At 43.3% G+C, this 15,402-nt stretch overlaps 1 protein-coding gene across 1 annotated transcript in view; it reads right to left on the bottom strand.

Annotated features, from left to right (window-relative positions):
• ISX (intestine specific homeobox) overlaps window positions 1-15,396 on the bottom strand; it is a 25,732-nt gene extending 10,336 nt beyond the window's left edge. Inside the window, exons 1-2 of the mRNA XM_017738068.1 lie at window positions 13,233-15,396; window positions 5,221-5,463 (exon numbers count right to left, since the gene is read on the bottom strand). Of these exons, the coding sequence (XP_017593557.1) occupies window positions 5,221-5,463; window positions 13,233-13,512 (523 nt within the window). The 5' untranslated portion in view covers window positions 13,513-15,396. The remainder of the gene's footprint in view (window positions 1-5,220; window positions 5,464-13,232) is intronic.
• Window positions 15,397-15,402: the final 6 nt, after the last annotated feature.

The following is a 15,402-nucleotide window of genomic DNA, read 5'->3' as shown; positions in this document are numbered from 1 at the left end:
ATACCAGGCTAGAAACATGTTTAAGCAGGCTGTACAGTGGTGGTCAGGGGAGTTTCTTAGTCTGCTTGTCAGAGGAACTGGCAAGGAGTAGACGGTAGGTATGAAATCATTCATGCGGACAGTTTGTTGTGGAGGATAGTGCTCACCATCAACCTGAGCCCCTGGTGAATTTAACCTTTCCTGTCTGTCTGCAAAGTAATGACAGTGTTTACAAATGCTGCTGCCTGAAATGCTGGTGTGCATAGTTCTGGCACAACCAGTGGTCAGCAGAATATCTGAAGGCTGAAGCAAACCATCAGGTCTGTACCTAGCCCAAAGGGCCTGCACCTTCACAAACTCCTTCAGACCAATGTGGATTTGGGGTAGATGCCTGTGTAGGCTCCCCATGCAGCTGAATCTCAAACTTGATCCATTCATTTCAGTCAATGTTTAGCCATAGTCAAATCTTACCTTAAAAGCAGTGGCCAAAAGCCTAAACCAATAATGGTTCTCATCAAAGAAAACAGGTTCCCCACCACTCTCCCCCCACTCTCTGGTCCAACACCCGTGTGAGAAACCAGCCATTTGCCACAGGGAGAAAGCTGAGCTTATTGCAGGTTGCACAGATAGCCTGCTTTCTTCTTCAGTCCTGCTCTTTGTGGTTATTTGTACCTGCAAACATCTAGACACCAAACACCCCTGCCTCTGCTGTTTCCCCTTTAAGTGTAAAGGGCTTGCTAATACAGCAGGTAGAAGACTTGCCCTCAATTTCAAAGAACACTAATTAACAGTACCATATCCTGGGGATGTAATGAAAAGTTCTAGGACAATTTAGGAGAAGCCAATAAATACTCATTAAGACCTTTGAAATAAACTTATCATGATGTGCCATCAGTTTTACAAGTGGTCACATTACACAGATTTGACGAGCATGAACAAATTAACCTCTGGGTCCTGTGCAATATACCCTTTGGATCCAAAATTCCCAGGAAAGAAGGGGCTGCTTGAGGGAAGCATTGAATGTTAGCATTTGCTTTAAATAAATAAAACCCAAAACCCATGAAGAAACAATACAAAAGGAATTTATGATAGTCCCCAGTTGCTGACAGCTTTGCTTTATTCAGTGTTTACTTGTACCAGTGAGACTTCTATGTGAATGGAGTCTGAAGGGTGAGAGTAAAGGATTCAGGTTTTGTGCCTCTCATTTAATATCCAGGGTGTCATTATAAACAGTCAGTCTTCAAAGAGGGAGGAAAAAAAAGAATCAGCCTTCAAAAATACCTCAAGTAAACCCACCAAAACAATGTCAATGATCTGGGGCATTTCCAAGTGTATGTAGAGGAACACTGCACCGTAGAGACACAGGGCTGCGGGGACTATTCACACAGATAAACAGAAGGCTGGTAAGATAGCTAATGGCAGCCAAATTATATATATAGGCATTTAATTTTTTTTCTCCCGCTTTTTTTTTTCATTTAAAATTGTTTCCTTTTGTTCTGCAGGACAATGGGATGCTTGTGCCCTTTCTCACAGTCCCATTGGCATATTCTGGGCAGCCGATATTTATCTGGGATTGTGATTACACAGGGCTTCATTGTCTCTTCGGTGTTTCAAAAATGCATTAAGATAAGTCAGCATTTTAGGGAAAAGACTGTTCTGTGAGACACAAACCATGCTGTTTCACAGGGGTACATGGATTTGACCATATTGTTCACAAATGAACAGTACAAGTGAATTTATGACTTCAGAGAAAACATAAACACTTAAGCTGAAGATGTCTGCAACTGGCATGCAGAGGGGACATGATTTATACTGGAATTCCTCCAGAACTGAGATTATCTCTGTACTTTCTGTTGTCTTTATGATAATTGCCACCAGAATTCATTAATATGCTTTGGCATCACAGATACTATCATAACAATGAAACAATTAGATTAATAGAAATGTCTCTGAACTCCCAGTCAGCAATGCGCAGAGAATTTCTGCTATGGAAGTACTTGGGTGACGTTGACTCATTAGGGCAGCCTCCTCTACAGTGAATAATGAAGACATGAGCTGCAGGAAATAACACGAACCCATGAACCACCTGTGGATCACAGCCTGAACCCCTCAGTTTCTGGTGAAATTAGGAGCCAGCTCTGTTTATTGCAGCACAATCTGTGCTGTCCTTGAATTATTGCCCAGAGGAGAAATCCCACAAGACTGGAAATCCACCAACGTCCATAGGTGATCTTTTCCAAGAATCAAGGTTTTCTGAAAAGGTTCTGCTGAGCTTTTCATGCAGAAGGCCACAGGTGAAAGCCCACAACATTCAGAATGAAGGCACCCAAATTCAAATATGGGCTTAGCAAAACTAAATGCCAGTGTCAGCATGTCTCTAGCATATGAGGGCTCTTCCTTTTTTTGCTTACAATGCAGTCTCTAAGTTCAAAGTACAAGAGGCATTGCTTCCTGCAAGTGGTTTGTGATAAGGGCATAAATCTATTTAGCTTCAATGACACTGCATTTCTAAACCGCTTAGTGGCAGAAGCCATTTTGTAGGAAAAGAAAAATTTTAGGGAATTGTTACAGGGTTTCCTGGAAATATGCTCCAAATTCATACTCAGGGTCACAGTCAGGGTGCTCTTGCTATCTCAGACCACCTGCTCATGAAAGTGGCTGTTGTCATAGCCTACTCCTCACCTTTCTCCACCTATACAAAATAGCACCAAAGCCCAGCCCTTCTGCCTGCAAGGTGATTGTATAGCATTCCTGATTTCTTCTGTTCTGTGACAACTAAACAGATACGTATATCTAGATGAGTCAGAAATTATGAACGTGTTTTACATCGACAGAGCTGTGCTGAGACAGAGAGATGAGGGAATGCCCTGCCAAGGGCTTCTGATGTCTTTCACATCAGAAAGGTCTCCTGCTGCTGAGGCTGGTGCTGCTCCTCTGAGTGCTTGTAGGCATTGCTGGTGTGAGGGAGGTCCTTGGGTTACCTCCATGGATACACTAGGGGCATTTGGCACTGCCCAGCTGCCTTCTCAGAGGACCCGTAACTGACCTGTAGCTGCCATGCCAAAAGCATGTCTGGGGCACCCGAGAGTCAACAGATGTGTAAACACAAGTTAATATGCTATCAGCTTGAGCTGTAAGGACTACAGACTGCTTCCAGGGATGCTGCAGTCTACCATCCCTGCAGGTGCTGCTGCTGACTTTGTCTGGGAAAGGTGATACCTGCCACAGCCAGAGGAAGGAGAAAAAGAGCTGCCAGCTCTTCCCTCCTAATGCAAAGTGGAAGGAGGAGGCTGAAACTTAAGATACAGGAAAGTATTTTAAACCCAGGCCTACAGCTCTCTGCAAGGAATGACATAGTGCATGAACGGGATCCGAAACATCATTGTTTGCACACCACAGGGTGTGTGTGGGGAGAAGATGATCCCTGCCACAGCCAGAGGAAGGAGAAAAAGAGCTGCCAGCTCTTCCCTCCTAATGCAAAGTGGAAGGAGGAGGCTGAAACTTAAGATACAGGAAAGTATTTTAAACCCAGGCCTACAGCTCTCTGCAAGGAATGACATAGTGCATGAACGGGATCCGAAACATCATTGTTTGCACACCACAGGGAAAACGTCAATCCAATGCTTTAGGATCCTCCCTCCTTCTTCAGCCAGTTTCTATCAAAGGCTTGGCAACTGCAGGAACCAGTAGCCTAGAAAATGGCAGATCATTAAACCTCTGCTTGGCTTCAAAACCTCACTGCCACCAGGGAACAGAGGGATTTTGTTTAAAATGCCTTTAAAATACACGTTGCCATTGAAAGGGGCTGTTCATCTTGGCTCAGTTTTGTGCAGATAATTACATGCTTCCTCCCCTGCTTTACTGATGAGGCTGGTACCCACCACAGAGCTGGTCAATGAGGCTAAGTGCCAAGTCAGGACAGCTACCTCCCAGCTCTGGTGTGATCCTCCTGGCTGGGGACTTTCTCACGTGTGAATATTCTACTTTTATACTCAGAGGCAACTCCAAGTGCCAGATACATACGGCCCTGGCTCTTCTGTGAAGAGGCAACATGATTTAGTCCTGCTGCCATGAGCTGTGTGCAGCTTACAGGGCAAAGGAAGGCTAAAATTTCCAGTTATCTTACAAGGCTTCTCCCCGCATCAAGACTGATGGCTGTCTTGTGCAGGAGGAGGAGGTGACAGCAGCTTGTCACAAGATTCATGTATACCATAGCAACAGTGGCAGAAACAAGGATTTTCTTTCAAACGTATTTCACAGAAAGAGTTGCTTCTCCTGCCAGCTTGCAGAGTATGGAGCAAGGATGATGTGTGGCTCTCAGGAAAGCCAGCTGAGAAACCTTGCATCTGCCACTTTCAATGGACTTAAATGAAAAGCCTTCTTTTTCCTGGAGTAAATAATAACAAACTGTTAAAAAACCACCTTTCTGCTGCTGCTGAAAACCTGTTTTCTGGAGTGTAGTATGAATGTCTGCATTTACTTTTCCTCAAACTCAAAGAACTTTGAGGAATTTTTGTCACATGCTGCTAATTAATTGCCATCCGTCTGTTAGGAACTTGTCTTGTTCAGGTACCATGTATCCTGCTTAGCCTAAAGTCTCTGTAAAACATATTGGAAAAGGATATTTGTGTTGTCCTGTGCTTTGGCTAAGAGATAGACCGCTGTTTACCAGTGCTCATAGCTGATTAAATTAGCAGATCCACCAACATGGTCAGGATTGAAAATTGTGCTTGACACATCCTGCCAGATCTACTGCATGTCAACAGTTTGCCTGTGTGCATGCTGATGACCTCTTCATCACCTGTACAGTGGGTCCAAGGTGTACAGAACACAGTGAGCTGACTCGGCTTATTCACCAGCCTCTCTCCCCATGTTGTGCAATGCACATTTTCCAGGAAATGAGCGTTGCACAACGTTGGCAGTGAGGCTCAGAAGATGGTAACTCCTCACAGCCCAAGCAGGAGGGCAATAAACACTCAAAAGCAGTCCCTAGCGCTAACATTGGTAGAGTTGGTAGGACTGAGCTGGAACTTTAGCTCAAATAGTGGCTCTTCAGTCTTTTGATGGCAAGAATGAAGAACCATCTCTGTGACTCATCCAGGAGCTATGACCATCTACTGTGATTCAGCCAGTGGAAACATTCATGATGTCTGCTGCTTGGTATTGCCATGTGCATAACTGTAAGATAGCAGTTGTGTTTTGGGGCATTGAAGGGGAAAGTCTGGATATAGAGGCACTCACCATGAAGTGGATGGTCCACTGGTAAACCACATAGCTGATCTTCGTCTTCCTCATGTTTTCTTTTGCCTTCCAGATGTTCACGTGCCGTGTCCTCACCCAGGAGGGACACTGGGCTGGCAGTAGGTCTTCTGCAGTGAGCTGCCTGCACTCTCCTTGCTCTGGCCGTGGGTGTAGCACATGTAGTGGGAAGAAGCATTTTGGCTGAACGTAAGTCACAGTCAGACTGACTCCTGCTGCTGGAATCTGTGAAGGACACAGCGCAAGACAGCTTTGAATAAAGCAACCACCATTCAGCACACCTTCCAGCTGGCGTGAAAAAAGTGGTCTGGATACTCTACCATTCAAACCTGATCATATTTAAAATGGCCCTAATCCTTCTGTGCTGTACTTCAATGCCAAGATTACTCCATGTTGCAGACACAGGATCTCGGTGAATTTGACCCCCAAATCTAGCCTGTTCTCTACTTCCTTCCACCTTAAAACTTTCAATGGTCCTTACGAGAGATTTTTGAAAAAGGACTGTAGAAATAAGGAGGCATAACCAAAAGATCAAGAAATCTCAGCTTCCCTGTCAGTATCCAAATTAGTGGCTGCCTTTTCTGAAGAACTCGGAAGCAGAGTAGATATTGAGCTGCCCTGAAAATCTGTCAGCAAGATCGCCATGGAATTTGCTGGATGCCAAATGCTTTTAAAAGTCTGGTCCTTTCTTAAATGTCCCTGTAGGTATACATATACCCTAAAGGAAAATGGGCCAATGAATAGGCTAAAGGTCAGCGTCTTCCCCATTTCAGGTCCATCTGTCCTTTCTTCTCCATCTGGGCTGCCTGCTGCTCTGATTTAGGCATTGGACAATTCTAAAGGCAGCCTTTGCCCAGGCTGTCAACATTTCCCATCTGCCTTTGTGACAGGTGATGCTGGTGATATCTAGGAAGGTACTGACTGCCAACTCATCTTGGTGAAATCACCTGCATGCTCTTGTTGACAGGACTAACAGGAGAAGCGTGTGTTGGCCTGTTTTCACAAAGTGCAGCTTAGATTTGAGAATGCACATTATAAACAATCTCTAAGGTAACCTCAGCAGCAACCAGTGATGACACGTGCTAGGACACCCAACCCCAAGTGCTGAGGAAATTGGCCCCAGAAGCCACAATCTTTCTTCAGCCATGGTGTTGCCTTATTACTAACACCATTACCTCATTGTACAGCAGGGGCACCACAAAGATCTTCCAGATGAGTTCTCTGCCCTCAGGAATGCGGTATGAGTTCTTACTCCTTGTTATAAATGTAAGCAGACCTTGCAAAGCCAAGCACTGAAATGTAACATGCTGGGAAGCCTCAAGGTTTAAGTCAGTGGGCTGTCTTTGGCTGTTAGCATCCCAAGATAGTTATAAAAAATCCCCCACTCTCCACCTCCCTTCTCTGTATTAAAGTCTTGCCATAAACCCTCATGCTGAATGCTTGATGTGCTGCTTTTGGTAGGTGCAATCAAGGCTCAGCTGACTCTTCGGAGACAAGACATCTGTGTCTGTGCTGCTTTAATGGCAAACCTAGAATTTGCTCTAGTTCTCCTCCCTGCCTGGATTTCTTTGCTTGGAAAGCCAGAGAAAGAGGCAACACATAAACATAATGAGCCCATTAAGGAATTTAGGTTTCATGGTTTGCATGACCCAGGAGCAAATACGACAGTACAGGTTTGTCTGCTATTACTGCCCAAGACCATTAAAATCCTAATGTAATAATGGACTGCACTCCTGAGCAGTCTCTCACATCTAGGCTCTGAGGTTTGCTGCACCTGTGGCTGCTTCCCCTCTCCCCTCTCTTATCTAAATGGCAGCAGGTGTGAACCACTACAGGCTGTACTGGAAGAAACTCCACTTTTAAATATACATTTTACATATATATATATATATATAAAGAAATACATATATATATATATATATATATATATATATATATATATTATATATGTGCATTGTCACATCTGGCATTGGCAAAACATTCAAATTTTTAGACTTGTTAGAGATTTATTTTCTCAAACAAACAAGTTCTATTTGAAAGCAGCTTTGGAGCAATGATAATTGTAACATCTGAAGACAAAATACCCAATTCTGATTCTGCCCTAAGAGCCCACACAATAGGGATTTTAAAGAGGGTTGACACATCAAGAAAACAAAGTTATAAGAGCTCCAAAAATTAGCCAAAGCCTCATTTCAATAAAGGATAATTGTTCAAATGTTACCTATTTAAATTATCACCTTTCCTTGAGTAACCTTCTAAACACAATTACATGTGTCCAGTCATGTGGACCTTAAAAACCTGGCCCACCTCTGCGTTTGAGGCACAGTGTGCAAAACGGGACTCATTTTATTCCTTTAGTATCAACTAACTTTGAGTTTTCTGGTGAGAAAACAGGTGAAGTTTTGAATAATATTTGTGGGATAAAGGAGAAGGACAGACCTAGGAATGGTCACTAGCATGAGGCGGGGTTCAATAACAGATGATCAGAGGATATCAGTACTGGCATAGGTTCTTAGCCCAGGATTTCTATCTCAGCTCCCATCCTTAAATTAAGGACTAGTTGCACTCCTTTGCTAGATGTCATGCTGTGAAAATTAATATATTACAAAAGTGATGATGCTTATATCCTACAGTAATTAAAAATGTAAGGGTACCTAAGCAAGGTGCTCTTATGGGGAATGATTAAAGCTTTCTAAGAATGACATTAGCATTTTCTATATTATAGAAGACTTTTCAGATGTCTTTATCCTTTATATACAACTTTCCTCCCCAAAATTTTTCCCTGAGATGCTCACATACCTCACTGATGAGCACAATTTATGTATGAGCACAGATTACAGACTTAAGTAGAAAGAACAGGGAGGAAATGGATCCTAGGCAGATGGGAAACTGCCAGTGTCTCAGTGAACTGGTGAAAAGGAGTGGGAGGATTAGTTGTTTGAGATCAAAGAAATATAAACCTTAAAGAGAGGCTGAATTAATCAAGACATTTTTCTGGAGGATAAGATTGAATACTTGATGATACTGAGTTTACAGCACATAGCTGAGAGTTATGAGCCCCAGTCCTGTTTGCATTGCAACCTTCTCTGGTGTTTGTTGTTCTGACCAAGTAAAGAGACTGTCTGAAGTGGTTGCTCTTTAGGCCAGCTCGAATTTTTTTGATACACATTCATGTGACTCCAGCAGGGAGCTCTGAAAAATACCCATGAACTGGCATGGGGCAAAACTTCCTCCAGGGAATGTAGTTTTCTTTTTTTTTTTTTTTTTTCCCCCAGGGAAGGCAACAACATTTCAGCCCAGCAGAACATGAGATAATTGTTTAAGGGAATGTAGTTTTCTTTTTTTTTTTTTTTTTCCCCAGGGAAGGCAACAACATTTCAGCCTAGCAGAACATGAGATAATTGTTACTGTCATGCACAGAAATTACTTTGACTTGTGGCTCAAAATGGTCTTTTTGTCTTGACTTTCAGTTGCATAGGAAAGGATGGACAATTTCAGGCAAGATAGCAGTGTTTCACTTTGAAAGCAAGAGGTTATTTCAGATGACCTGAGTTCCATTTAAGCCTTGTTGTGTAATCACTGGAGAGATACAGACCTGTGGAGGCAAAAGGTTTGTGATTTTAGGGTCTTGCTAAGGCTGTGAACAGGGAAGAGTCTATCACTGAGAAATGAAAGCATCTTCGTATTGTGTTGTTTTTCTCTTTCTTCTACATATTTTTCTTTCTTTCCTTTTTTTTTTTGCCTTCCAGGTGTATTGTTTTTCCTTGTAATAGGTGGGGTGAATTGGTTTTACTGGCCAGATGGTATCTGTTCAGTTAGATTCCTTCAATTTGTTTCCTCTTTAGGGATAAAGCTGGGTGGAGTGTTGCTAAAGGTGAACAATCACCATATTGACATTTGTGTGTGAAGTGGTGGTTGTATTCCTATTAATTTGCATATCCTTAACATGATGAACATAACACAGGCAGAATGACAAAATTACCATATCTGTTACTGCCCTCACTATTAATTTCCCAGGTGTAACACTCTCATCCCAAGCTCTCCCTGACTTGATAAAGGATCTCCTGTTGGTGAAACCTAACTGGCAGAAACCAGGGGAGTAATGAACAATCATTTCAGATGTAATTTCAAGCACACTGAAATCAGGCTCCCAAGAATTTAAGATTTTTTTTTTTTCTGAAATAGACCTGATATTCTTCTGTGTTTTAAATGAAAGAGCTGGCACAAGGGAGGAGATCAGCACTCACTGGGTGTTTGTGTCCCTTGCAAAGGCCATGGCTACCCTTTCTAGGCATTGTGACAAAAGGATGAGAGGAAAAGCATGGACTGCAAACTAAAATGTCTCCTTGTTCATTATGTGTTTTTTAATTTGGTAAGAGCCTTTCAAAGATTGCAGCAGGCTTCAACAACTGCAGCTCCAGGCCCTCTAGCAGTTGTGTTTGTGCAGTGAACTCCCCCACGGCTAACAATGCAACTGGGAAGCCAAATGCTTCAGAGAAGACTGCACACTCCTTATTCCAAGTCCCACTGGAATTACGCTCACAAAAACACGTGAACTTCGGAGTCAGGCCCAGAGGTCTTCCCATACATGATCAAGTCCTGCCCCAGCTTTCTGTGAGAGGCTTACACTGTACATCACAACAACCTTTTTGTCAGAGACTCAGACTAATTTGTTAGAAGCAACTTCTAGAAGTCATCTGGTCCAGCACCCATGGGTTTTCTTGGGAATCTTGATTTGCACCTCTCATTTAGAATCCTAGGTTGGAAAAGACCTTTAAAATCAACCAGTCCAAACTTTAGACCACCAAGTCCAACCATTTCTGACATTTCTCCATCTTCTGCTCCCCTGGTCCTACCCATCTCCTCAGCTCAGAATGACTAGATTTAAACTCCAGGACAAGTGTGATCTTGGTACTGAGACTGTCTACATCAGATGATAATTTTTGGCCTCAGTATTTAACTTACAGTAGCCATGAGTATGTATGTGGTGCCACATGGATCTTCCTGACTCTCATATGAATCATGGCTTTGCTCAGATACATACCCTATGGGATTGTGGGGAATGTTATTAAAATCCTTAGTAAGACATAACTAAGCCCTGACCTGTAGTACATCCTTCTTTGCTGCTGCTGAACTGTTACGAGAAAGCAACTGGATTTGTATACTTTTCTGGAATTTCCAGCCAGTTCCTTAGCTCATTTCAGTTCCCTGACCTTGGCCAGCACTGAGCCATAAGAGATGTGGCTGATTATTTACACAACTTTTTTAATGCCAGTGTTATACGGCATGAAGCTGAACAACTTAGATGAAATACAGCAATTATCCCAAGATGTACAGCACAGGGTACTGCACTTGTGAAATAAATATAACTTATCTGAATAAATTACAGTTCTGCTCGGAAAGCAAAGAGTAATAAACTTAGGTATCACATTCTTAGGTAAGAAACAAGGAGTGAAAAAGTTTTGTTTTCATTCTTTTTTTTTAAACATCCTTGATCAATTACAAAAACAAAGTACAACATTCTGGAAGATTTCTACAGCTTTCCTGTTTTCCTACTTCCAGTAACAGTTAAGTGAATCTTCACATGTATATACTCTTTTCATTAGTTAATATTTTAAATTGCCTTAAGTTTATGAATCCAGCCTTGCTTTCTAGCAGGGGAGAGAAGAGTCACTATATTCTCTTGCTACAGCTGCAGTCTCTCTCTGGCTAGGTGGTGAAGCAAAGCCAAAGGCAAGGCCTGGTGGTTCTGCCTGCATTGCTTTCAAGATGAAAAACTGGCTGTATGCTCAGGTGGAGCAACTTGGGGTGAGGCTGCACTGGCAGTGCAGCAGTGCAGTCCCAGGAACCCACCATGTCCTGCCATGTAGATTTGTCAGACCCTTGTGCTTGCAGTGGCCAAGACAGATTTAGCCAAGATACACAGAGAAACTGGGCTTCAACATACTGATTGTGAAAAAGACTCAATCTAAAAAGGTCCTGTCTCTGTTCCCAGAGAAGACTCTCATGTTGTTAAAATGCAGTTCTAAGGCCCATGTTATGAACAAGCACCAACTGAATTTTCAGTGGTGTTATTTGTCTCACTTTGGATCCAGCGGCACAAAGTGACTGCCATGGACCTTCAGGAAAGGACTTTCAGCTCACAGAACAACACTGCCAGAGCTCACAGCAGCATTTCTCCCCCTTCACATCCTGGCACCTGTGCTCCTTCGGCCCATGTGCCCCACTGCACCTGCACCAGAACCAGCCATGTCCTTGTCCACCCCTACAAACTACCAAACTCTTGCTGCTTCCAGGACTGGTTGTCCAGTTCCAGTTTGCAAAAGCAGCTTAAGGAAACCTCCAAATGCTGTAGTCCTCCAATGGTACAAGGGGTGAAACAGGCAAGCAATGCTTGCCAAAGCCTTCACCAACCTTGTTTTATCTTCAAAACAGCTTTTTCTTTGAGCAGGAAGCTGTACCTCCAGATGACCTCGAGAGGTCCCCCCAAACCTCATTTATCCTATGGTTGTGGGAAAAATCAGCAGAATGCTCTCCCCCCCATACACAGGTTTCCATAGAAAGCTGCAGTTACTGGCACAAAGGCAGCAGTGGTATATTCAGCCCCAAAGCTGTGAGATGAGTGGTCAGGAGACAAGTTATCCTGTGTCACACATGAACAAAAAGAAGTCCAAATCCTGTGCAAAGCATGACTGAGAGGCAGTGTTAGGGGCCTTGAGTCCAACCCCAGTGACTAATGTTACACTAGTGAGCAGTTTCCCTCACCACTTATGTCTTGTTTGCTTTCCAGTCCAGGTCGGTATCCAGTTTGGACATAAAAAGAGATGAAACTACACAGATAGGCAATGGTTTCTTGGACTGCCAGGTTTTTGGAAAAAGACTCTCTCCCTTACTGATAGGTGGTTCATCCAGTGTCCTGGGAAACGGGGTCCTGATCCATGAAAGGATCTCTCTGTATTACAAAAAATAAAGAGTAGCATTAAGCTTTGTTGAAAGCAGATGAGTGAGAGATGAGTGAAAATTTTGTGTCAAAATTACAGGTCATTTTTTGTTTAAGTGAATCTGCTTGTATACATAAAACATCTCTTTTTCATGGAAGATGCAGATTGCAAAAGAAAAAGAAATACAATATCCAGAAAACACTGGACATTGTTCTTTGTGTCATGAAAGAAGGAGACAATTTCTGTGAGGGTAAAAGTCCACTCAAGGCCAGAGTAACTAAACTGTGAAAACTGAAGTCAAAAAGTCTAATGCACTTGCTGGTTTGCTAAGATCAAAGCCATGCAAGTTTTCTACTAGCTGTTTTTATTTAGCTCATGAAAGAACCTAGTGTCCATGACGATAAGAAGAAATTATTAAACATATATGCCTTCTCTTTTCTTATACCAGCAATTGAGTTCTAACACTCCTACAGGTACCATTACCCTGACAGACCATTTCTGCTGCTTGAGGGTGAGTGGTCAAATTTAGCAGAAAAGGGTGCTGATATGAGGTTTGGCTGTAATTCCAGACAACAGTCAACTCTTGATATAAGTGAAACTCCAAAGATTTTGTTAGAGTTGCAGCAGTCTTAGGCTCACTTCCTGCATCTCAATACCTGTCCTTCTTATGACAGGCATTTATTTCTCATTTTCCCCCCTGCCAGGTAACAAGAATATTGTTTTTTAAAGGGAAAGGTGCTGTATTTTTTACAATAAGCACTCCTCATTGAAGAGAGCTACCTGAAATAACTTTTCAGGTTCCACACTCACGTCTCCAATGACATTGAGGCTTCGCAATGTACAAAACCCCAGAGTCCCGTCTACTGCGAGGTTGAAAGCAAATTATTTTTTAAATATTATTTCTGTATACATAATGAATGATTTGTACATGATAAGGGAAATCCCAGATTCCTACAAAAGTTAAAGAATAAAAATTCTACATAATTAAACCTGACAGCTTTAGGGATCAAAAAGAAAAGAGCATTTTCATTAAGTGTTATAACTGGTACTTACCAAAGGCCACTGGTGACCCTGCTTTTAGGGACGGAGGTCTCTCAGCGTAGCTACTTCTGTTCCCGGCTTCACTGTTCGGGGCAGTGCTGGCAGAGGGTTTCTTTAAGATTTCCTCAATGGAAAAGGACAGGCTGGGCTTCCTCTGTCCAGCACATACCCGGGGGTCCATCATATTCCTGCCGAAGTGGCGGTGGGTCACAGAGTCCTGTCGTGCTGCCCTGGGTCTCGGTGCACCCCGAGGCACATGCAGCTGGGATGGTGCGTGTGTCTCCCCACCCATGCCCGGGTGACCCGCGGGAGCGCTGGGAGGAGAAACAAAGGCGACCCGCAACTCAGCACACACGCCTGCTCTTGGCTGCTGATCACCTTGGGACCAAGACCTGCGCTCCCTGGGTCTGGGGAAAACAGTGTTAGAAGTGGGGGTTGAAAGTCTTACCAACCCCACCCACTGCTGAGCATTCCCCCCGCCTCTTGGATTTACGGAGCTCTGAACAATTGTATGGCCATTCCAGGAGGAGGTGCACTACTTGTAGACCCAGGAGAAAAATGCCCTGGGAAAGGTTGCCTCTTGTCGGTAAATCCTGTTTGTGGGGCAGTTATCTTCCTTTTCTGCTTTCAGGTTGAAGCCTGTGAAAAGCCCACTGGATTTGTACCATTATGGAGTTAATAAAATAATTGACAGGACAAATACTTGTCTCTCAGGCCATTTACTAGCAAGAGGACAACCTGTAAACTTCTCTTGCATACCAGGAGGTGTCACATATGAAAAGCCTCCTCACCAGCAGTTCCCAGTATCTGAGATTCTTCAGCCATCCCTCCCAGCTGTCAGCTTTGGTACAGATTCTCTTTTCTTCTATTGTGAAAACCCTTTGAACTTTCCAAGCAGGTGCTTTTCAACATCATCCCATCTTATCAGTCACAAGAGAAAAAGAGATGGCCCTTGCAGCACATGTAGGAATAGGAATTAGTGCCCTCTACCCCCCACCTATACTTCTAAAGAGAAGACATTATTTTCTTTCCATCCTGAGCTATGAGGCAAGCTAGCTTGATAATCATCCCACCAGTTGCTTACACCTCCCAATTAGGCATCCATCACAGCAGGAGATTTTCTGGTTAATAAGGGTGAATACCTGTGATTCCTCTCCTGTGCCACTTCTATCTTCTTGTTAATTTTTATTTTGGGAAGAATGTGGTTAGATACACTCCTGTTCCCTCCCTCTCCCTCCCCTCAGGGGCATTTCTTGCCTTCTTCTGGGATTGCCCCTCACCTTTTAAATTGCTATGTTTTTTTCTCCCTCTCCTGTTGGTTCTTCTCTGTGCCTTCCTTATCAGGCTCTTATAATTGTATTGGCAGTCCCTGCCTTATTTGTCCAGTGAACTGACAATTCTTGAGCTGATATCCCATCATATGACCTTTTCATGGAGTGGAGACCAAAATTACTGTGTAACCAGGGGGCAATAAACCACACCTGATAAGATGAAAGGCTTTCGGCTTTTTCCAGATTCTAGATACTGGAAAAACAGTGGGGGTGATGGGGGAAAGAACAATGGAAGAGGTTCAAAATGATGCAGCCAGTCGTGATGAAGAATATTTAATTATCTGATTTTATTAATCAAACTTCTCCCCAGGTGGCAGGATAGACCAGTGAGCGTCTTTCACACTGATGACACACGTGGGGTAGAGTGGGAAGTGTTCTCCTTTGTTCCCCTTGCATCCCTGTGCTGTTTCTATAAAGGAGGATCTTGTGCCTTCCTGGTTGTGTGATGAGGTGGCAGCTGTTGTGCAAAAGGTCTTGTGGCCCTCTCCATGAAGCAGGGAACATCTTCCTGTTCCAGTCCCTGTGCTGGGGGAATGCCTCTCTAGTCAAGCTTTGTCCTCTCCAGCTTTGCTGTCAGAGTCTATAATGCCAGCTGGGCACACAAATGGGGATGTGTCCCCCTTCTTTGCTTAGGCAGAATGAGAGAGTGGGTAATTTATGGGCTGAGAACAGGTGAACATGCTGTCTGTATGCAGAGAGAAGGGAAAGAAAGGTGCTCTGAATCTACACCCTGGATTAAAACTGCCTATTTAATAACAGGGTTTCCCTTTTATCCTTGTGATTTCCTGATTCAGGATCCATGAAAAAGCACAAGGAGAAACCTAGTACATTCTTTTACAGACACCCTACTT

Source organism: Corvus brachyrhynchos, unplaced genomic scaffold (genome assembly GCF_000691975.1).
Source record: "Corvus brachyrhynchos isolate BGI_N302 unplaced genomic scaffold, ASM69197v1 scaffold56, whole genome shotgun sequence".
Classification (NCBI taxonomy): Eukaryota; Metazoa; Chordata; class Aves; order Passeriformes; family Corvidae; genus Corvus; species Corvus brachyrhynchos.
Note: the sequence above shows the minus strand (reverse complement) of the source record. Positions and strands in the feature narration are given on the sequence as shown.